The following is a 22,200-nucleotide window of genomic DNA, read 5'->3' as shown; positions in this document are numbered from 1 at the left end:
GGTATTTCGTTCAACTATCGTTTGCCCTTGCATTCCATTAATCGATTAAGGCGCACGCGTTGTCGCGCGAATTTCGATAACAGCTGACCGAATACGTAGACAAAAGTAAAAATTGTTTAAAATAATTCAATAACCGTGCATTGTTCTAGCCGTTGCCTTAGTTTGTCAATGTCAAATCGCTTCGTGCTAAACTTTGCATGTAAATATAACTGCATTTTGGTAGAGGCAACAGCTGAAAGTGTACAGAACCAGAACTAGTTCGAGCGTGTTTTGATTTGTACTACGACTTGCATTTGTTGTTAATAATTTCCTGTTCGTTCTTCCCCAATACTCCACCCCCAGCCATATAAATACGTGTATTTAAGCAGCAGGTTTTGCATTCATTTGTAAGACAGTGCCCAACGCGTGCAGCAGCCACAGAAACAACGCTCCTACAATTGAATCAACCGCAGCAGCCACAGCCAGACAGCCAGCCAGTTCCTGAAATCAACGCATCCCGAGAAATGTCTCAACAACCTGTTGCTTTCCTGACCCGCCGCGAAACCTTTAGCGCCTGCCATCGCCTGCATAGGTGACGATACCCAACAGCACCACAATGAATCAATTCAATTCAACTCAGTTGATTCAATTATATTTTGCCGCAGCAATTTAGTTCAATTTATTGACGCGTTCGCTTTGTTCTATTTCGATATTGCAGCCCCCATTTAAGTGATGCCGAGAATCTGGAAGTGTTTGGCAAATGCAATAATTTAAACGGCCATGGCCACAACTACACAGGTGAGTGCCTGAGCGAGAGTTAGCCACAAATGCTTGCATTTTAATGCATGATTAGTTTTTGCAAATTGCCAAAGATATCGCATATCCAAACTGGCTTTAATCTGATATATGTAACCCAGTGTCGGGGTGGGGTAATATGAGTCACAAAAAATGTCTAACCAGAGAAATCCTTGGCCGACAAGCTCGCTTATCGCAACCAGAATTCAAGTTCAACGAACAGAGGGGCATAACAATAAGTATTATTAGACGAGGCGGGCAGTATATAATGATTAAATGTGGTTTGGGGGAGATCAGGGTTGAGTTTTAGTTTGGGATACGGATTATAATTGCTGCAGGAACACAGGGTAGAGAAAAGGTCTTACAAAATTACTTTAAATTGAAGATGTCCCTCGGGTGTAGCATTCTTAAGCAGCGCACAATTGACAAGGCTTTCCTGCATAAAAAATCCCTAAGTACTCCCCAATGAACGCACTCCCTTCACCTACTCTTTTTCAGTGGAAATCTCAGTTCGTGGACCCATTGATCAACGCACTGGCATGGTCCTAAACATAACCGAACTGAAGGATGCCATTGAGGAGGTCATCATGAAGAATCTAGATCACAAGAATCTCGACAAAGATGTGGAATACTTTGCCAAGACAGTAAATTATATTACTAGCACAAATAAACAAAAGAACCAAAATAATAATTTTTGCCTTTCAGCCCAGCACCACTGAGAATCTGGCCGTTTACATTTGGAACAACATTCGGTTGCAGCTAAAGAAACCCGAACTGCTGTACGAGGTGAAGATCCATGAGACGCCAAAGAATATAATTAGTTATCGCGGCCCCTATGCACTCAATGGCATTTACAATCCGATAAACAAACGCATTGCCCATGATTCCTGTACCAATATATCATCCGATTCGGATTAAAGGGGAGAGAGGTATGTGAGACTAATGCCTGACGAATTTTATTTTGGACTCTAATGCTCAGTGAAGACACGAAACACACACAGACACACACCTAAAACTCATCTTAAAAATTAATTAAAAACAGAAAGAAAAAGACAGAAATTTTAGTTTTACACAAGTTATACGAATTACAAAGTATATAGCAATAGATCTTTTTTTATACTGATTTATGGAAGCATTATATTCAATAAATTGTGAAGCAATATATTTTGTGAGAGATACGTCAATCGTTTATTAACAATATAAACTATTAGCTATGTATATTATCATCATATTGTCTTAATTTTTAATGCTCTATATGGCAGGCGATACTTTTTTGGTTTTCTATAGTTAAATAATTGTTTTGTTTTTCTTTTTGTTTGTGTTGAGCAGGCTTTAATTTAGGCATTCCTTATTGCTCCTTTCAACACTAATTCATATCACTTTTGTGTACACATTTAGTGTGTCTATTCTTTTGTGGAGAAAGCTCCTCCTAGTCCCCTGAAATCTTGTTTAATCCGTGCTTGTAGTCCTGTTCCTGCCGCACGCAGTACAGTCTGCAGTAGTCAAGCCAATCTTTTGTATCTGTGGGAATCAGGCAAATGGCAAATGGCGATTTTCAAATCATATTTTCATTTGAGCAAAGTACTACAACGGATTAGTCGGATTAGTGTTAGTAATGGATTAGTTAACGACTACAAATCAGGTACAACATATCGGGAACAAAATTAGCATAGGGATAGGAACCTTTTTTCTTTAACTGGAAGTCTTTGGGATGGATTTATAAACATATCACAGTCTGTTTTCAAATACAGAAAAGACTCTGAAAACTAAAAACATTTCTTGGGTACAAGGCTTAAGCGGAATTTCGTACGTACTCTTTGGGTTTTTCTTTTCTTTTTGGATATGTCTTTGCATTCTACAACAATTCTTTGGTTTCTATATCTGTACCTACATATGTATATCCTAGATTGCACAACAAACCTTAAGGATTTAACAGACTTTTTGCTTCTCAACCCACAACCTCTCATCTGCTGCTCATCCGTTCGCTCCTATAACTATTCAAAATTGTGCGCTATATCTATTTAAACGATGTCTTAAAGCATTTTTGTTATGGTATTTCCACTTTAGTTTTTGTTGTTTGGTCATTTGGTTGGTTGCTGTTGCTGTTTGTCGCTTGTTGCTCTCCTTAGATGGTGCTGCGTAGAGTCTTACCTGGATTCCTAATGGATATGAATGGTATCCCAAATTCAAACTCATTCTTTGGCCAGTACTTGAGCAAAGGCTGTCGCTGTGGCAGCTCCGACTCCACATAAAAGTAGGCAAACAGAACCAACACCGTATAGGCAGCAATAAAGATGAATATGTGCCAGAAGCCATGCAGATATGGAAAGTTAATGGACGACCAGGCCTCGCAGAACATGCGATCGTTAATCCAGCAAAAGACAGCAATAGCCCAAACGGTTGTGCACCGTATGCCCAAGCGATAGACCCGCTGATCGCTGACTCTATTGGAGGGGATAAAGAGAGTGAAAAAGGGTTTACAAATTAATTGATAAGTGGATGAGATGAGACCCTTTCATGGTAATTTAAATTGTTAATTTTTGGGTGGGTTGTGTTGGGATTATAAGGGTGACAATAGCTGACGTTTTAATTTGAAGTGTGCTAAAAACGAAAGTAATGGATGTAATTTGCATTTCCAGCTTTTCCTAGCAACTGTTAGCACCTTCACATATTAATCACTCATTAGAAATGTCATAATATCCATAACTAACGCTAAGGTTATGGATCACAGGACTTTAGTATGACGAATTTGTTGGTTTCTGCTATTCCATGACACTCCAAATATTACATCATTCACTTAAAGCGTAATAAATCCCATTAAAGAGGATCCTCTTGGAACATAAATATTATTTAAGATATTAGTTCTAGTCATGTATCAGACATGTGCAGTGTTTCAAACGCTGCTTCTTGCGCTATGCCTTGCTTTCTCGCTCAAAACTGGTCAATGCCTCAAGCAAAAATACTTTGTAAAGAGTTCTGTCTGCGAAATACCCTACATTAATCCGTTTGCCGCCGATACCATGAAGGACTTTCAAAAGCGCACTTACAGGGAGTGCCACAATGACAGTGATCTGGTCACGAGTGAATTTGACTTTAAATTAAATCAATATCGCCTTCATTTACACGAGAATTTGGCTAGACGTATGCTAAATGGATCAACGGGCAATGCTACACTGGAATGCAAATATCAAAAGATTAGCAGAGATCGAATTGATGAGAAACCCGACAATAGCTACAGGTAAATGTGGGCATTTGCTAGTCCAACTCTTCATTAAGTTTTCTTTCTTTCAGTGAGTTTAAGAGCCGTCCTCTTCCAGATAATCTTTTGGTGCCCAAGCACACAGACTTTATGATCACCAAATGCTACGTAAAGGACCAGAAAAAACAGCTGAAACTGCTGCAAACAGATGGCCTGACATTCATTGAAGAACATCTGCAGCACGAGGATCAAAAGAGGGACTATGCCCAACAGCAACAGCAGAAACCCACGCCGAGTGTTTTAATGCTGGGTCTGGACTCCACTTCACGCATGAATCTGCGTCGAGCCATGCCCCAGGTCTATAAATATGTGAGTCAACCGGGATGGTTTGAGCTGCAAGGCTACAACAAGGTGGGCGACAACACATTTCCCAATCTGTTGGCTGTGCTGGCGGGACACTCTCCCAATACTCTGTCGAAGAAGTGCAACGTGTCGAAGATTGGCTGCCTGGACCGTGTGCCCTTCATTTGGAAGAGATTCAAGAGGTCAAACTACACGACAGCCTTTGCCGAGGACTGCAAGGGGATCAACACATTCAACTACCTCCTGCCGGGATTTCAAGTCCAACCAGTGGACTATTATCTGCGTCCCTTTCTGGTGGCCATTGAGTCAAAGTTTCCGGTGACCAAAAACTTTGGTTTTCCCTTCTGTGTGGGTCGCCGTTTGAGCTTCGATTATGTGTGGGACTTTGGCAGGCAGTTTGCCGAACGATTCGTAAAGAATCGCAACATATTTGGCTTCCTGTGGAGCAACAGCTTCACCCACGACTACTACACAGCGACCACCGCCTTGGAGCAGCTCTTTCTAAAGCATTTGCATTCGTTCGAGGCTACGGGACTGTTTGAGCGTTCAATTGTGATCCTAATGAGTGATCATGGCCATCGCTATAACACGCTGAGGCAGGCTGCGTCCGGATACTACGAGGAACGATTGCCCATGATGTTTATCTATGTGCCGCCCTGGTTCCGCCAGCAGTATCCCCATTTGGTGGATAATCTGAGGAAGAATCGCAATCGTTTGTCCTCCAGCTACGATTTACACATGACTCTGCAGCATCTGCTGCAACTGGAGAGCACTTCCCTAGCGGATTTCGCCATGAAACACAGATCGGTAGCGTGTCCAAGCTGTCAATCGCTGCTCTTCGAATTACCCTTCAATCGGTCCTGCCAGCAGGCAGGCATTGATGAGAAATGGTGCTGCTGCCATGCCACCAAGACGCTCAAGAAAAACGGATTTGTACGGACCCTTGCCTTGGCCGTGGTCCGGCGAATGAACGACCATCTGGTGATGCGAAATTTCAGTCACATATGCCACAACTTTACCCTAACGCATGTGCACAAAATAGTACGCAGGCTGGAACAACCTGCAGATGACAACAGCTTGGAAGAGGACGAGACTGTCTACATCTTGCAGTTCTGGACATTCCCCAATCAGCCGCGCTTTGAGTCCACAGTTCGATGGAACCATCGCAAACATAAACTCCACATGGATGTGGAAGACCTGAGCAGGTTGAGTTCCTATAACGAAGATTCCAATTGCATAAATGACAAGATTGCCAAGAAATATTGCATATGCAAGGATAGCATAAGAACGATAATAAGGACTCTCAAAGGAACAACAAAGCCAACAACACCAAGGAAAATAGTGAACAAAGATATGGATATTTTTCTAGGCTAAAATAAAGTTTAAAGCGACAAAGAATTACGTTTTCAAGGGGTAAATAAGAGGGAAAGCTAAAGTTAAACAGGGTTAAGACGGTCAATTCCACATGTTCCAAGACATGCAGCGCCCCTCGGTCGGTTTGGTATTCAAACAACCTTAAACAATCAGAAAGGCTGAATAATTGTTTATCTTAGTGACCTATTTTATAGTCTAAACTCCATGTTTTCTTGACGCTTGGCGCGTCATGCAGCAGTGCTCCTCGGTCATTTTGACATGGAAACCACTTAGAGCTGCCTGGAATCTGCATTATTATTTATATTATTGACACAGTTCATGGTGCCATAACAATAAAGAACTCCCCTAGGATGCAAAAATAATTGTATTTCAGCCTGTTGGAGCGTTTTCGTCCGTGCCCACATTCACCTACCCCTACCCACAAAACATAAGCCTATCTCTAGGAGTCTAACCAACAGACCCTTCCAACTTTTATGACTATCGCTCAAGCAGTAGTCAATCTTCCACTGTGAAACCCTTCAGTGAGGCCTTAAGTGGGCCAGCTTCAGGCTTATCTAAATAACACTCGAAAGTCGAGTGGTAAAACTTTAAATCATTATAATGATTGATCAATGGTACGAGAATTTTCTGCAGAGACGGCAGGGAAACACCTTTCCACACACCTTTCCATAGAGCAAAAGGGGAAACAGCTTTCCGTGGAGCAAGAAGGGAAACATATTTCCAAACCCGAAAACAGGGCAAACCTACATTCCATTCAGGAAACAGGGAAACACCTTACACTTAAATCAGGGAAACACCGTTTCCGCTTGATCTTTGACACACAAAAAATGTATAGCAAAAATTGAACAAACATTACGATAAGGTAGAACTTATTTCACAATCAATTCTGGGGGAAAACAGGCGATTCGTAGGCGTACGAGTACACCTGTTCCCAGGTGGGGAGATATCACACTGACACTACCACCGATAAGGTGGATGACTGATGATAGATGTATGGTTTATGGTGGGGCTCTGGTGCGGTGCGGGTTCGTTGCGGGTCAGAGCTAGAACATTTGGTGGTTACCTCTGAAGCTCTCTGTAGAGCATTAGCATGGTCGGCACACCCATGAACATAAGTACAAAGGCATTAACGACAGGCTTCCACCAAGATAGTGCAGTGGCCGCAATCGCCGACAGCAGCATGAGCCAGCTAAAGGTTTTCCTAAAAGATAAAAATAAAGTAAGGTCGGTGCCTGAGATAGTAAATTTGTCTGTTCTTTTTTTGGTATAAGCACTCACCGATCGTTTTTGACAAACTTGGGATAGTAACGCTTGGGATAGAACAGCGAGAAGGCCGCCATGAAGACCCAGAGTATGGCCAGTTCATCGAGCAGTTGGCCAATCAAACTTAAAGTGGCATGAAAGTACATTGAACTAAGTCCAACGACGATAAGTAGCAGCCAAATGACATGAATGCCAGGGGTTACAAAGCGTCCGTACTCCTTGAACAACATCATTAGCACGGGGGGCAGTAGTATAAATAAGAAATTGCTAAACTGTGGGTGGAAAAAAAATTGGAAATATGTTTTAGACAAGGTTCGATATTTTAGGGCAACAAAGTTTCGGTTCAAAGTTCCTTTCATGCTCAAATTTCAGTCCAAAGTTCTGTGGAAACCCTTTCTTCCTTTGTCTTTCTGTCTCTATTTCGTACGTGTCATTCAGTTTGTCACGTAATTAACAGTGCAAATTTAATGAAATGCAATTAATAATTATTTTGTGTGGGCAACAAAGCGAGAACTGTAGCAATTATCACATCTACAATATCTATGTGGGGGAAACCATTTACATATTCATGTTCTTTGGAAATAATTGATAACGAAGGGGGTACTAGAAAAGGGGAGAGTCTAGATACGAGTATATGTGCATATATACATTTTATTACAGCTCTTGACTTTGTGATTTCATCAAAAAATATAATGCCACTGCCGTCTGCTTTTGTTGTGAAGTGCAGTCAGGCAGGGTCATTCACTTCATTGAGCAACTCCATTTAAACAAAGCCAAAATGCGTTTTAAACAACAGTTCCACACAATCCCAATTAGCCCTGACTCACGACAACGAAAATCAATTAAGTGACCAACCGAATGTGGTCTGTAGGTTGTCCGCAAACGGAAGGCTCGCTCCCAATCCCCAATCATATCATCATTAATTCCCTTTGGTGTTCTATGGCACATTATTATCCAAAAAGTTTTGTGTTTACTCTACTTGTTCGGCGTGTACACAAAGAAGTGTTGATAATAATGTACATATGACCACTGGGACATAATATTATGAGTAGTATTTGTCCATTAAGTGGGGTCTACTTCTAATCGTAGAGAGTGGCTTTGGAATGATAACCTTTTGGGGGTCAAAGTTTTTAATAACATAGCGAGAACTGTATAAATATTTCTAGGCAATCAAATAGATGCAGTTGGTTGTGAAATGAGTGTGAACAGAACAGTCTTGAGCTGGAAATTATTTAATTTGCATATAGAGGTGCGATATTGGGGGCAAATGTACCTAAAGTAGTTCGTTATTGTAACCAAACCTGCCATAAATATGTATATCTTTTATTTATTATAACTCTTGATATATTTATATTCTATTTACATATGTATGTACATACATATATAATATATATTATGTTTAAATTTAAATCCTGTCATAAAATTCCTTCTAATTACCTCTGGAATCTAGAGTTTAGATGTGCATTTCCTTAATTGTTTACTAAAGGTCAAAGCAATACCAATATTTAAAGGTACTCTACCTATACCTTAATTGATATTAAGCTCCTAATTTTCATAGATATAATGCGAAAATCTTTGTCTAACATTTCGAATGGACTTTATGGCGTCATACATATGTACATAGGTTCTTCTTGGCGCTCTCTATGGGCCGATTATTTCTTGATAACAGAATGAAAGTGATTACGTTACCAGGGGGATGGTCAAATGGATCAAATACATCATATATACATACATAAATACATCCATATGTACATATGTATGTATGTATGTACGTATGTATGTATTTATAGAGGGAAGACGCACTTCAGCAGTGCGTAGTTGAATGGAAAATGTAACCCATTTATGTTTAGACTGTAACCAGTACCCCCCTGGACACCGTTCCCACCCCTTGAGGTGATAAGAGTGAGAAAAATGTCGCACTGCGAAATTGCGATTTAGTTGGGGGAAAAAAAGAAGAAAAGCCACTTGTACACAAGGAAAAACTTGGCTCCATACAAAACCCCACACCACCGCCGACTGCCAAAGCGTGTCAAACAGATAGCCTTGTTATACCCGGTACTCGAAGAGTAAATAGGGTATATTGTATTTGTGCACATAACGGTTGTATGTAACGCACAGAAGGAAACGTCTCCGACCCCATAAAGTATATATATTCTTGATCAGCATCAATAGCCGAGTCGATTGAGCCATGTCTGTCTGTCCGTCTGTCCGTCTGTCCGTCCGTCTTGTTGAGCGCCTGGATCTCAGAGACCATAAAAGCTAGAGCCACCAAATTTTGCATCCAGACTTCTGTATGCTCACACTGTTACAAGTGTATTTCAAAAATGAGCCACGCCCTCTTCCGCCCCCGCAAAAGGGCGAAAACCTCCCAAATCTACAATTTTAAAGATAAAAGAAAACTAAAAACGCCATTTAGTAGGGAATGACCATATCTATCTGATCACCAAATTGGTGATCACTGATCCGATTGGATCATTATTATGGCCACAATGAAGAAATTAAGTTGCAGTGGCCAAACCCACCCTGTCCAGCAGCTTTTGTTGCTTTTACACATTCTCTCATTCACACTCTGCTTCGCGCAGTGGCAGAGGCCTCTTCCCCTGACACGTCTCTGACTCATCTTCTGCCACGACTCTGCCGCTGACTCTGCCGCGACTCTGCAGTGTGTGTCTATAGGGGAGGGTGGCGAGCTAAAGGAGCGTGTTGGCGTGAGTAGTGTTGTTGATGTAGATGACAGATGAAGAGAAAATTTAAAATTTGACAAATAACCGCTAAGTTGCAGATGTAGTACTGAGTACCGGGTATAAGAGTTGTGACGCGGCTTAAGACGCGTCTCACAACGTTCCTCCTCGTTCTCATTTGCACTTCCGCTTACATTTGTATGAATGTGGAATTATTATAGTACAAGAAAAGGCTGATATTTGTGGCAAAGAAAAGACTGATTTTTGTCAAAGAATGTTGTGGTTGGACTTTACACTGAATGCTTGTTAATCCCCAAAGATTAAAATACATCAGCTGCGTTTTCTTAATTGCACTTTCAATCAAATTCAGTGATAATGAAACTGGGAACACGAAAAATTCATATTTTGCATGCACATGCATGCATCGCAGCGACACCTGCCTCCATCCTCTTTCTTCGTCCAAGACAAAGCGTGGCTAACAGCATCAATTTCATTTGCATTACATGTGGTCTCGCTCTGGCCTGCGGAAAAAGGTCAAGGCCTTGGCACAGCGCGTGTTTGAGCGTGCCTGCGTGTGTGTGTGTGTGTGGTTTAAGAGTGTGAGGAAAATTGCAGCTGCCTTTTGTTACAGTAAAAACCAAAGACAGAGGGAAAAGGGCTAGACGCAGGTGCCGAAGTCTTTGATACCCTTTCCTCTCATTGATATGAATTATGTATCTACATACCTATGAGACTGGTGTTCCGAACACAAAGACCGGTTTTTCAAACACTGTTTACTATTAAAGGTAGATCTCTTAGCGAAGAATCATTAATACTTTCCCACTACAGGCTTTAATATTCTCCCTCGCAAACAACTTCTCAACACCACACTACCCTCTCTGCAAGAACACAACGCAAGAAGTAGGGCAAAAACACAAACACCCACATAAATATATTTACAAAATATTTATTCTTTAATATATTTAAACAACAATAAATTGCTTATACGCACCGTATTCACAAACTCGGCAATATTCGATGATATTAAATAATTGCCCTCACACCAATCAACGGGCGAACTTCCGGGTCTCAGATGCTCCCAGGCCATGGCATAAATGTCCAATAAACTGCCACCCCCCACACTGCCGAGCCCTCCACCGACAGCACCGCCCATGCTGCTGCTGCTGCTGCTGCTTTACGCCTTTGTTTGATTTTAAAGAGTTCAGTTCTAAAACTATTATAGTTGTCGTGTTGCGAATTCGATTTGTCGCTGTTTCAATGCGAGATGAAGGCACTTATTATGTTCTTTGTTGCTGTTGTCGCTGCAATTTGCATAATGGCGCAGCACTGCAGTCATTTGTGTTGCTTTGTTAATAATTTCGCGACCTGCATTTATTCTGCCGCGCCTGTATTTCGATAATTATATAAGGAACGGTAAATGCTGTTCTCTAGACGATGACCTCCTTCTCTATCAATTTCTCAAGCGTACAAAATTTATGCTAATGCGGAGTAACGCGAAAAAAAAATTTGAACTTGAAAAAATATAGCGCGCGACACAACCGTTGGCGGCGAGAACAATAACAAATGAAATTGTTTTTAACCGTCGGGACAGCTGTTTGATTTGCATATCGTGTTTGTATCATCGATTAAAGGGTATCGATCTATCGCGCACATCTTTTGTATTGGCGTGATTGACTACACTGATAGTGAAAGCATAATTTGATTTGTTTGATTGATTGATTGTGTTTGATCTTACCTGAAATTCAAATTTAACTCTCCTTGTTTTACTATAAGCAAGACATGTTTTTCGCTGTTGCCAGTGGTGATAATTTATACGATGGGGGGACAGGGTTGAAATATTCCGAAAATCGAAACACTGACGTTTTTACCACCACTAGGGCTCCTATGTAAAAACAACAAAAGGCCTTAAATTTAATGAAAACAAGCCAAAATGGCCACAAACAGCATGCCTGAAGAGAATTTCGAGGGCGGAGACGTAAGCAAAGTGGTTGGCTCATCATTTCCATGTGTAAACTCACTCTTTTGCCTTGTTTTAGTTCAACTTTGAGGACGACGCCGATGACGAGCAATTAGTGGCATCGAGCACAAATTCTGGAAGGAAGCGCCTCTTTAGCAAAGTTTGTTGAATTAACTAAATGCAATTCCTATAACTATTGTGACTATCATCCCCCGCAGGAGCTGCGCTGCATGATGTTTGGCTTTGGTGATGATAAAAATCCCTATACCGAGACAGTGGACTTGCTCGAAGATCTGGTCATAGAATATATTGCAGAGACGACGCACCGTGCCATGGAAATTGGGCGGACAGGTCGTGTGCAAGTGGAGGATATCATATTTCTGGTGCGCAAGGATCAGCGCAAATACGCCAGGGTCAAGGATTTGCTGACGATGAACGAGGAGCTGAAAAAGGCGCGAAAGGCCTTCGATGAGATCAAGTACGTGGGCAACGAGGGAAAACTCAAATGACACAGGCACAAGAAAACCAAGTCCAGGCACACCCGCAGCCACTCCTAGAGTCAAGTTTAGTTTAGATTTAAGATGAATGTGTTCTTTAATACTGTAGCAATAAATTAGTCAAAATAGTCCTCAATGTCAATGTCTGGATTGAGTATATCATCGCCATACGGCTCAAGATCTATGCCATTTAGTATAAGATTCTCGCAGGTCTCCGCCAGATCGGTGTCGCCAATCAGTATCGCACCGCGTAGTCTCCCATTTTGCAACACAAACTTAATGTATTCCTTGTTGCGGGTGCAGCGCACCAGCAGCTCATAGTCACGGCCCAGACCCTGACCATTGAAGCGTCCGAGGAGCACTACAGGGAAGCCAAACAGCTGCGTCACATGGCCGAAGAGCTCAAAACAAAAGTCCTGATAAACGGTCTCTCCCTCGTAGGCGGCGGCCATGCTGCGTCCCGCCATGGAGCCCATTTGCCGGGCCTGTGTCCACAGGCGCATTTGAAACCAGTGTGGAGCAGGCTCCCACGCAGCGGAGCAAACATCCCCAGCCGCATAGACATCTGGCAAATTGGTTCTCATCATTTCATCCACAGAAAGTCCGCCATCGTCTGCGAAGTTTGGCGGGACATCTGTGGCAAACTCATGCCGTGGCTCGACACCTGTTGCAGACACAATAAAATCACAAGTCAGCTGCTCCTGGGCACCATTCTCGTGTCCAAGCTTTATACTAAGGCGACCCTGCTCTGGTAGTACGTAGTAATCCTCTATATGCGATTTGTAGTAAATTTTGGGCAGGAGTTTGCCGGCATGTGTGGAACCGCCACTCAAATCGTAATTGGTATGCCAGTCCGGGCCCAAGGCGGCGCCCTGTTTGCTCTGCTTCTCCTCTGGGGGCGTGACCTCGCCATAGCGCATCCTTTTAATGGCAGTCTCCGAGACTGTTGGCACATCCAGCTCACTTCTGGCCAGCTGAAAGAACTCGGCAGCGCCTGGATCCACAAAAGTGGCGGATATGTGGGAATCTTTCACCACCCAGTGGACATTTACATCCTTTAGCTCATAGGCAAGCTCACTGGCGATGCCGCCATTGCCTAAAATCAAGACATCCTTGGCTGTGAGCAGTCGCCGCTGCAGTTCTAGCACGGAATCCGTATCGCGAATGCCAATTATGCGTGACTCAGCCTGGCCGCTGCTGAACAACTTCGGTGCTCCGCCGGTGCAGACGCAGATGTAGCGGTACTTTAGGATTAAGCCCTTCTTGGTGCGTGCCCAGTGCTCCCGGCTGTTGATGTACTCCAGTTGGTCCACAATTGTGTTTATGCTGGCGCCCAATTCGTTCACATTCTTCTCCCGCACATCGAATCGGTGCAGATAGCGGGCGACGGGCACAAGATTTGTCACACTCTTCACAATTCTGGATTCGGTGAGCAGCAAAATGGAGGACGAAGGGCAGCAAATGGCCAGTGTTTCGGCACAGCTAACGCCGGCGATGCCGCCGCCAACGACCAAGAAGATGCAATCGCGCGACATGCCGGAATAAAAACAAACAATGAATGCAGAAACAGCTGCTGCTCAACATAACCTCAAAAAATAACAGTGGAGCCTACACATGAAGACCATTAGAACAATTATATCTCTCAACAATTGTTTATTAAACATGATTAACTAACATTAAGACTTCTGCTGGCCATAGTACTCGTTGTAGTCGTACTCTCTGAATGGTACATCGTAGGTAATAAGGCCAGAATCGCGTGCCTGCTCCACTGCCACCCTCAACCGCAAATGACTCTTCTGGCAGAGACCCGTCTGCGAGTAGCTGAGCACATCTCCGCTGTGCGGCGATATGAACTGCTCCAGCAGTTCCGTGTTGCGGTAGTCCAGCACCAGATACTCATCCCGGCAAATTGGACAGGGATTGCCGGTGGAGATCTTGCCCTGGCGAATGCAGGTCTTTCGTGTCTTTCGCGGCGCATACATGCCCTTGTGGTTGCGCCTAAGGGAGTGAGGACATTTAAAAATCAGTGTAATCTTTGCCAGCATCTCAAGAGCCTTTCTACCGGTATTGAGTCCACACGTAGTCCTCGCCATAGGTCTTCTTATAGGCGGCACTCTTCAGATAACGCATTGACGTCTCCACGGGAATCACTTGGGTGCGATCTTTCGGGTCCGGGGCTGAACTCTTTGGCTCCTCCTCGCCGTCGGCAGCCTCTGCTTCGTTTTCGCTTGCTGCGGCTGTTTCTGCCTTGCTTCTGAAGACGCTGGCTGTATGCAAAGCAGCTCCTCGGCTGCTGCGTGTTATGCTAGCCAAGGCATTGTATATGCCTCGCGCAATGGGCAACATTTTTATTTAGTAATTTATAAAATTAATAAAAATGCAGTTTAATGTTTCCAAGACGTAACAAGCAGTGTGACTGTCCCTGCAAAAAAATATACCAAAATCTACCAAGGAATATACCGGACTTAACCCACTCAAAACCAATCTTTTTGAATAGGTGAATGGCATTATTACAACGCGGAATAAAATATCTTCTATTGGCAGCTCCAGCAAATAACCACCAGTCGTCAATGGGTTAAGCGTTCTCTGTCCATGGTCGGAAATCATATTTCCCGAAGATGAAATTCCCAAAGCAAGTTGACAGCACTAAAAATATCGACTATAGGAAACATCAAACTTCTCCATCCCTGTCGATACTGTCCGGTGGCGCGAGAGTTAAAAGTTTTTGTACATTTTGTATTTAGATGTCATTTCTAAATTATTGTCATAAAATTAAACAAATACGAATATAAGTGGTACAAAGTCGCTGATACTGTGTTTAAAAACGTGAGTAACATAATGGTAAACTTGTACGTCACAAAGGCGAACACACACAACGCACATACGGTAAATGTGGCATGAATGAAGAGCTAAACGGCGGCAGTGTCCGTTTTAGTTTTAGTTTCTTTCGGATTTTACTGGTGCAAAGTAGCGTTGACTGCAAGCGGAAACGGAGTGTCGTGTCGTCGTCGTCGCCAGTGCGTGGTGTTGCTGTAGTTGTTGTGTTGTGTGGTGTGGAATGGTGGGGCAGGCAGGCCCTAAATCACGTGTATAATAAAGGAACCTCGTACTACCCAGCATTTATTTGGTATTTGCCGTGGCGGCATACGACACAAGCGTCAGGCGTTGACGTTCCGTTGGCCGCCGTAATCCATCCCAATACTTGGTAGTAATACCCACCAGTAGTTTTGCTTGCGTGCATGCATAAATTTGTTGTTTGTTTTAATCAATATCGGAGCAGACGGTCATTTTGATTTTAATTGTTTCCCAGTAAAAAGTAGGCCCAACCAGCACATCTACATAGTATCCGAGAGCCAACTAGAGCTAGAACTAGTGGAAGCTAACCAAACAAATCCCAGTAAATAACGGTGAGTCAGGTGAGAGCGGGCAGAGCTTTGCTCTTGCTTGCCTTTATAAATAGAGTGACGACGCGAGACGAGACCCCTCCGTAATGGCCGTGCAGTATGCAAGCCGTCGCCGCCGCCACACTACAATTTCTTATCAATTGCAAAAACAGAATAGCAGCAAACAGAAAAAAAGGGCAACGCAACCAAAATAATAGTGCTATAAATACGGCTGTGTGAACCGCAAGTTTGAATGAGAGAGCGAGTGTGTGGTCAACCCAAAAAAGCAGGCGGGCTGACAAAAACAGGGTGGCGTCGGCACCGCACCAACCCGAGACACCTTGTACTTCGTAGTTGTTGGATTGGAGTGCCCTTTCGCGCATTTCGTGTAATAAATTGTTATTTTCCTTCGGCGCCACAGTCGAAAATCGTGGTTACATTGTGCCAAATTAATACCTGTTGGCTGTGTGCGGTGCTGTGCGGCGTCCCCCTTTTTATTTGTATGCCTTTCACAAGCAAACAAACGAATTATGTGGGAGGATTGGATAGACTAGGAGAGTACTTCGTGGGGCATTTTGGTGGATTTATATATGACTGAAGGGTTGTTAACAGACCTCTTGATTATCGCTTATATTTGGAATTGAGAAGTTTTAGCAAGATTAACGTTCAATAATTTCCCCTAATAATTGTATTAAAAGATTAAGATAGTCCAATGGGGGAGATTAAGGTAGTTATATGCCCCTTGAGTGCTGGTTGACGCTAAAGTTCAAGCTATAAAGGAATTAAATTTAAAATGATGCTAAAGGCACTATAAGAATGGTACTTATAGTTCTCCAAGGCTGAAAAATACCCTTATTAGAGCGTAGTCTGCCCCACAGTATTCTTTATGTACTTACTCTTCCATTACTGGGTAACCAAGAACCCAGCGAAGGCGTCTCTAGAGTCGACGCCGAATAATTTTGTTGTCGCCTTTTTTAGACTCAACATTTGGGTTTCCCATTTTACTTCCGCGAGAGGGTAGGGTTCTATGGGGTCTTCCCACTCCTCCAGCACTTGGCATTTCTTTTTTTGTGAAATTTGAATCGGCGCGCTACTGGTGTTTCTTCATTTCCTTTTTTTGTTTATCCTGCTCGCTGGTCTCTGTTGCACGTCAAAAGGAAATGTTTGCTCATGGCCCCACAGGGCTCCAGTCACTACCCAGATTATAGAGCTTTGCTTTTCATGTCCTTCGTGTTTCTATCTATCGGGGGGCTTTGGTAATATTAGTGAATGCCCCACGCGTGTGCCGCCGCCGCCTCCAGTCTGTCAGTTCCTCGTGAAGTTTCTTACACTCGTAGGGGGTCGCGCACGGGTCAGGTCAGTGTAGCAGCTGGTGGGCTGCTTTATCAATAAGTTGTTGCCAGTTTTGATTAATGGGTTTTTTCCAAACGACGGACACGACATTCCTCCATTTCCTAATGGCCCGGGTTCGAACACCATTCGAGTATAATTTTCGCTTATAGATTTCCCTGTTATAAATGACCCAATTAACATTAATTATATTTATTTTATGAATTTTGCATGTATTTAACAAGCTTCTTTATGCATTTTTATATGGCTTTTAATTAATTAAATATGTGCTATAATTTGGGCATAGTTTGTGGAACTATTTGTGGGGTTGTAAGTGGTGCAAGTTTTATGGTTTGGTTCTGCCAATCGTAAGCTGGAAATTATTGATAATTTCACTGATAAAGTTCGAGGAATTAGATGCCTTTGCTGGTCAAGATTAGCTACAGTATTTTTGATGGAAAGTCCACAATAATAAATGCCTTTTTGTTTACGAAACAAAGTAATTTTCGCTCTCAAATATTCAAAATACAATAAATTGTGAGGCTAAACATCGAGACTGTCCATCTTTCGTCTTATGCGTTCTCTCTTTTGTCATAGAACAGAAAAACACCTTTTGCCGGATCACATAAAGAATTTTATAACAAAGAAACAAATAGCCTGCTAAAAATACAATCCTTTTGGAGACCCAGACCAGACCAGACCAAACCAAACCCAACTCAAAGGATATGACGGGATAGATAGCGTTCACAACAATTTAAATACCAATTTGCCTAATTAAGGCACCTTTGGAGCTGCGGCGCGCCTCCGCCACTGGCTGTCTGACAACTCATTCGAGTGGGTTCTCCGTTCCGTTACACTCACCCATGGGACCCGGGACCTGCCGTAAGCCCAAAAATATTGCGTGACACGTCGCCCCATTCGGTGGCAGGTATTACCGTCTGTGCAGACGGTTGTGTGGGACCCAGTGCAGTTGCGAGGACAGGCTTCTAATGACATCAACGCCGCAATGTGCTGTGTGCAGAGGTCATTCGTTGACACCCTCGGGAAGGAAATACTGCTGCTCCCTGCAGTAACAAAAGTTTTTAAGAAATAATATTGTGTGTATAATCCTCGCCCACCTGGTTAGATTTCTTTCCCATTTCTTTCCATACAAATTGTAAATAATGCATGGGGGAAAAGGTGGCTTCGATTCGGTAGGATCCATCTGGAGGGCTTCCCATGGCCTGACATTGAATCCAGAGACACCACGTAGCTGCGAATCATCAGTCAGGGACAGTCCTTCAAGGCCTTCAAGCTGTTTCGCTCCAAACTTAAGCAACCAATTTTTGATCTTTCTTATCACAGACGATGGCGGGCAAGAGCGACACGGAAATTCTGGCCAACTCCATGTACGAGGATGATCCCAATGGCAATTCTGCGCCAGCCACAACCAAGGATCAAGAATCGGATCACAGGGAGGAGGCGGCACTCAAGACGAACAATGTGACAGCAGCTCCATCATCCCCGGCAGCACCACGCTGGGGACCACAGAACAAGGGCGCCCAGGAGCTGGCCTCTTTGTACAGTCCAGGTGAGGATGGGCTCTAAATATGTAGCTGTAAGAATGCCCAATTGGATAACATTTTAAAATTGTACACAATCTGCAAATCTTACCTTAGGCAAGCGGGCACAGGAAATCATTTGCGTGTACACCTGCATAGGCCTCATGATCATCAATCTGATACTGATTGTCCGGCACTTGCGACTGGAGAGGATTAGTGTGGCCATTGTGTCCGCACTGTGTGGCATCATAACAGCGGACTTTGCCTCTGGTTTGGTGCACTGGGCAGCAGATACCTGGGGCTCTGTGGATTTGCCACTGATTGGCAGGGTATGGCATTGCACTCATCGTTGATTTATGCTGTAAAATAATATTTCTTTTTTTGTAGAATTTCCTGCGTCCGTTTCGCGAGCATCACCTGGATCCCACATCCATAACGCGTCACGACTTCATTGAAACGAACGGCGACAACTTTATGGTGGGCATACCCATTCTTGGCTATTTGGCGCACTATTTCTACATTCGATCGCCCAGCGAGATTCAGGCACATTTTGGCTGGATAGCCTATGTGTTCCTATGCTCCATATTTGTGGCCATGACCAATCAGGCGAGCATTCATCCACACATCTATGGTATTATATTTGGTTCATGGAAAATAATCCGAGTCTATTCTTTTTTTTTAGATTCACAAATGGTCGCATACGTACTGGGGTCTGCCTCGATGGGTGCTGTTACTTCAAAGCTGTCACATTATTCTGCCAAGGAAGCATCATCGTATCCACCATGTGGCGCCACATGAGACGTACTTTTGCATAACCACAGGCTGGTTGAATTGGCCGCTGGAGCGCATAAGGTTTGTGTGCAATCTCCAATTTCTTTTTTTCTCATGTGCAAATATTTTGTTGTATTATTTTTGGTTCTCTCAGATTCTGGTCAACTTTTGAACTTGTTATTGAGCATTGTACGGGCCTTAAGCCACGCGATGATGACTTGAAATGGGCCAAGAAACTAACATAGGGCTTGGCTTGGCTTTGCTGCCCACAACGACTGTATATATAGGAAATCCTGGACCAAAAGCAGCCTTATATTTCAGACAAAATGTTATATTTGCACAACAAAGTAGCTTTAAACTGATAACAGATTACATATGTATATGTATATTTAAGTTAACTGAACAGATTGCAGTTTTTTAGTTGCATTCAAAATAGTTGTAGCCTTTGGACAGACAGAAAACACTTTGCAGTAGTCGTTGGAGAGCGCATAAAGAAACACATTCACTGATCTCTTTTAAGAGTGAGAGCCTTACTTATCTAATGAAATGAAAGAAACGCTTTTGACAACTTTACAAAAAGACAAAAAGTTCATAAGACATAATAACCACTCACTTGTGGATAAGCTTAAACACACAGATCAAATGATTTTTATACCCAGTTTCTAAACGACAAAAGACATTCTCAATACATTTTATCATTGATACATTACATACATACATATGTATGTATGTATATGCATACGTATATATACAAAGATGATATATTATATACAAATTGTTACGATTAGACGATTAGGCGCAGTATGCAATCATGAAACGTGACTTACAAAACGATTTTTACTCGTCTGAGAGGCATACACAAATATTTTGGCATAAGCTAATTTAAAATAATAACTTTTTAGTACGCACACTTTTAGTGGCATGTATTGACATTAGTGTAATCACCGAAAATGGTGAATTTATTTATATGTATTTGTTTAATTTGTTACCAAAAAAAGAGCCCAGCTATTCGCATCTCTCTAGGCGCTTAGGAAAGTTGTTTGTAGGATGAATAAGGAGACAGGAAGCGTATTCGTCGTTGTTGTTGTTTTGTAAAGCGTGTCAGCAGTTGCTTATTATATCATTTAACATACTAAATTCTAAGAGAGCAATATTAATTGTGATGCAAGTAAAATAAATAATGATTCTAATTCAAGTAGGTTTTCCCATCTCCTTGTTGACGATGTATCAACAGTATTCTCATCTTTGGGTAAAACAAATGTTAAATTAAAACACATTATCTGAAGAATTATACGAAAAATATCTATAGATTTGTGTGCATGTCAAGAATTCACTTAAAATCACTTTTGATATTTAGATCACAATTTATGTTCTAGCTGCCTCAAGCGAAGGTGACGTTCCAGCTAAGTTGGCACAGTGAATTTTCAATACGCGTAGAAAAAAAAGGGCACTGTTTTGTAAATCCACCATCTTAACCAACTGGACACTTGATGATCAGTGATGATCACTCTTTGATGATCAGTCACATCTTGATCTTAGCCACGAAAGACCTGTATGTGGATACACAAGTCACACATACGTGATATTCGAGGCTTAGGTCATGAAAATGAATTTGAAATGAATGGCATGGTATTTATCGCCTTAATTTAATTTCTTGAACACTTCCTTCAATACAATCAAAGTTGAACGATACAGAACTCCGATCCGACTTGAAGTCGGTTACCAAATCGTTAATAAATGTACTTGTCGCATCTTGCTGTGAAGTCATCGAAAAATTCATGAATTTAAAAATAACATGAATTGAATGATTACTAAATAGCATTAATAACCTTTATAAATATTATTTAAGTGTGCTGCACTCTTATAAATGTAGATATTTTTCAAGCTAAGTTTCCAAGTATGAAGTGTGATACGGGTTTACAAAAAATGGCAACGTTTCACAAATCGAACCAGGTAACAAACTTGACACAAGGATTCGATTTCTCACTTGGGAATTCGTCGATTACTCACATGCTTGATGTAATACAGGCAGGGTATGCAGGAGGATAAACGGATCATGCATACTTCGGCTGTCAAAAGTCAGGAGTATGATATACAAATTAAGAGCGAACGCGGATCAATTGCGATGTGTACAAAGTTTGACCACTATTCATTTCTAGAGCACACTTCATTCTTCTTTATCGATTGATCACATCTTTGCTGTGTGGTTCACAAGAGACTTATGAATATGAAAAAAACAAAGAGTTTAGGGGACTTTTTACCAACACTTTTATCAAACATGCAATTTGTCTACTTCTTGAAATCATATCTTGATTTTTAACACTCAAAGGACGTACCGGCTATATTTATGTGTCATACATCTCTTGACTCTCAGAAGTCATGAAAATGCATTAGAAATGAAGTTAATATTTCTCTATGGAGGGATCATATCTTGCTTTGAAGTCAACAATAGCATTTTGAATTACTAAAAATCATCAAATTATGCCACTGCTATCAACATAGCACGACCGTGAATAAGTGAATAAGATGAGATTTTCGCATTCTCTCACACAATTTTTTTTATTAAAAAATAATAATTTAGTTGATGTATTTTCCGAGCAAGGCTATCCAAAAGAACCCCACGTATGTAAGTATTAAAAAAAGGCAATGAACATGGGATCTGATTTGTACATCACAAAATCACTTTTAATTTTCAAGTCAACTTTTATTTTCAGTTTTCTATGTGACTCTAGCAAGTTTGCCGAAGTAGAATGGCGAAGAGAGTTGAAAAAGTTAAGGAATCGATAATTCACGCTGACAACAAACTGTAAACTGGGTTACTTTTTGACGATCAATCACATCTTGATTCAAAAGTTACTCATCATGCCATCCGTGGCTAGGATCATGAATGAAAAATAAACAAGACTAGAACTGAAATCTCAAATGGCATAGTTTTGTTATTCACATTATTCATATGATTAATTATTTTTATTATTTATTATTATTTTATTTTCATAAACTTTGTAGACTGCTCATATCTTGCTGTATGATTAACAACAGTTTTATGAATTGGAAAATAACATAAGCCT

At 41.9% G+C, this 22,200-nt stretch overlaps 7 protein-coding genes across 9 annotated transcripts; 4 read left to right on the top strand and 3 right to left on the bottom strand.

Moving 5' to 3' along the window:
- Nucleotides 1-237: 237 nt before the first annotated feature.
- On the top strand, nt 238-1,936 carry LOC117902636 (6-pyruvoyl tetrahydrobiopterin synthase). Its single transcript, XM_034814158.1, has 4 exons — nt 238-571; nt 698-777; nt 1,273-1,418; nt 1,480-1,936. The coding sequence occupies exons 1-4, from the start codon at nt 504-506 to the stop codon at nt 1,690-1,692; spliced, it is 507 nt and encodes a 168-aa protein (XP_034670049.1). The 5' UTR covers nt 238-503; the 3' UTR covers nt 1,693-1,936.
- Nucleotides 1,937-1,938: 2 nt separating this feature from the next.
- LOC117902632 (alkaline ceramidase) lies at nt 1,939-11,211 on the bottom strand. Its single transcript, XM_034814152.1, has 5 exons — nt 10,646-11,211; nt 6,989-7,245; nt 6,774-6,911; nt 2,926-3,218; nt 1,939-2,295 (listed from the first exon to the last, which is right to left on the bottom strand). Exons 1-5 carry the CDS (start codon nt 10,805-10,807, stop codon nt 2,204-2,206), a joined length of 942 nt encoding a protein of 313 aa, XP_034670043.1. The 5' UTR covers nt 10,808-11,211; the 3' UTR covers nt 1,939-2,203.
- LOC117902630 lies at nt 3,630-5,926 on the top strand. Its single transcript, XM_034814150.1, has 2 exons — nt 3,630-4,012; nt 4,066-5,926. Exons 1-2 carry the CDS (start codon nt 3,645-3,647, stop codon nt 5,708-5,710), a joined length of 2,013 nt encoding a protein of 670 aa, XP_034670041.1. The 5' UTR covers nt 3,630-3,644; the 3' UTR covers nt 5,711-5,926.
- A 281-nt stretch (nt 11,212-11,492) lies between the features above and the next one.
- On the top strand, nt 11,493-12,250 carry LOC117902637 (transcription initiation factor TFIID subunit 13). Its single transcript, XM_034814159.1, has 3 exons — nt 11,493-11,629; nt 11,691-11,771; nt 11,830-12,250. Exons 1-3 carry the CDS (start codon nt 11,585-11,587, stop codon nt 12,118-12,120), a joined length of 417 nt encoding a protein of 138 aa, XP_034670050.1. The 5' UTR covers nt 11,493-11,584; the 3' UTR covers nt 12,121-12,250.
- Nucleotides 12,187-13,666, bottom strand: LOC117902631 (pyridine nucleotide-disulfide oxidoreductase domain-containing protein 1). The gene has a single exon (XM_034814151.1). The coding sequence runs from the start codon at nt 13,641-13,643 to the stop codon at nt 12,225-12,227; it is 1,419 nt and encodes a 472-aa protein (XP_034670042.1). The 5' UTR covers nt 13,644-13,666; the 3' UTR covers nt 12,187-12,224.
- An 86-nt stretch (nt 13,667-13,752) lies between these two features.
- On the bottom strand, nt 13,753-14,499 carry LOC117902635 (28S ribosomal protein S18b, mitochondrial). Its single transcript, XM_034814157.1, has 2 exons — nt 14,171-14,499; nt 13,753-14,106 (listed from the first exon to the last, which is right to left on the bottom strand). Exons 1-2 carry the CDS (start codon nt 14,452-14,454, stop codon nt 13,785-13,787), a joined length of 606 nt encoding a protein of 201 aa, XP_034670048.1. The 5' UTR covers nt 14,455-14,499; the 3' UTR covers nt 13,753-13,784.
- Nucleotides 14,500-14,847: 348 nt separating this feature from the next.
- Nucleotides 14,848-20,327, top strand: LOC117902634 (plasmanylethanolamine desaturase). 3 transcript variants are annotated; one of them, XM_034814153.1, is made up of 6 exons: nt 14,848-14,934; nt 18,165-18,390; nt 18,479-18,690; nt 18,749-18,967; nt 19,044-19,213; nt 19,287-20,327. In XM_034814153.1, the coding sequence occupies exons 2-6, from the start codon at nt 18,168-18,170 to the stop codon at nt 19,375-19,377; spliced, it is 915 nt and encodes a 304-aa protein (XP_034670044.1). In that variant the 5' UTR covers nt 14,848-14,934; nt 18,165-18,167; the 3' UTR covers nt 19,378-20,327. The 3 variants fall into 3 exon arrangements, with proteins under 3 accessions (XP_034670044.1, XP_034670045.1, XP_034670046.1); XM_034814154.1 differs by lacking the exon at nt 14,848-14,934 and adding an exon at nt 15,496-15,515; XM_034814155.1 differs by lacking the exon at nt 14,848-14,934 and adding an exon at nt 15,518-15,524.
- The last annotated feature ends 1,873 nt before the right edge of the window (nt 20,328-22,200 follow it).

Source organism: Drosophila subobscura, chromosome U (genome assembly GCF_008121235.1).
Source record: "Drosophila subobscura isolate 14011-0131.10 chromosome U, UCBerk_Dsub_1.0, whole genome shotgun sequence".
NCBI classification, from domain to species: Eukaryota; Metazoa; Arthropoda; class Insecta; order Diptera; family Drosophilidae; genus Drosophila; species Drosophila subobscura.
Note: the sequence above shows the minus strand (reverse complement) of the source record. Positions and strands in the feature narration are given on the sequence as shown.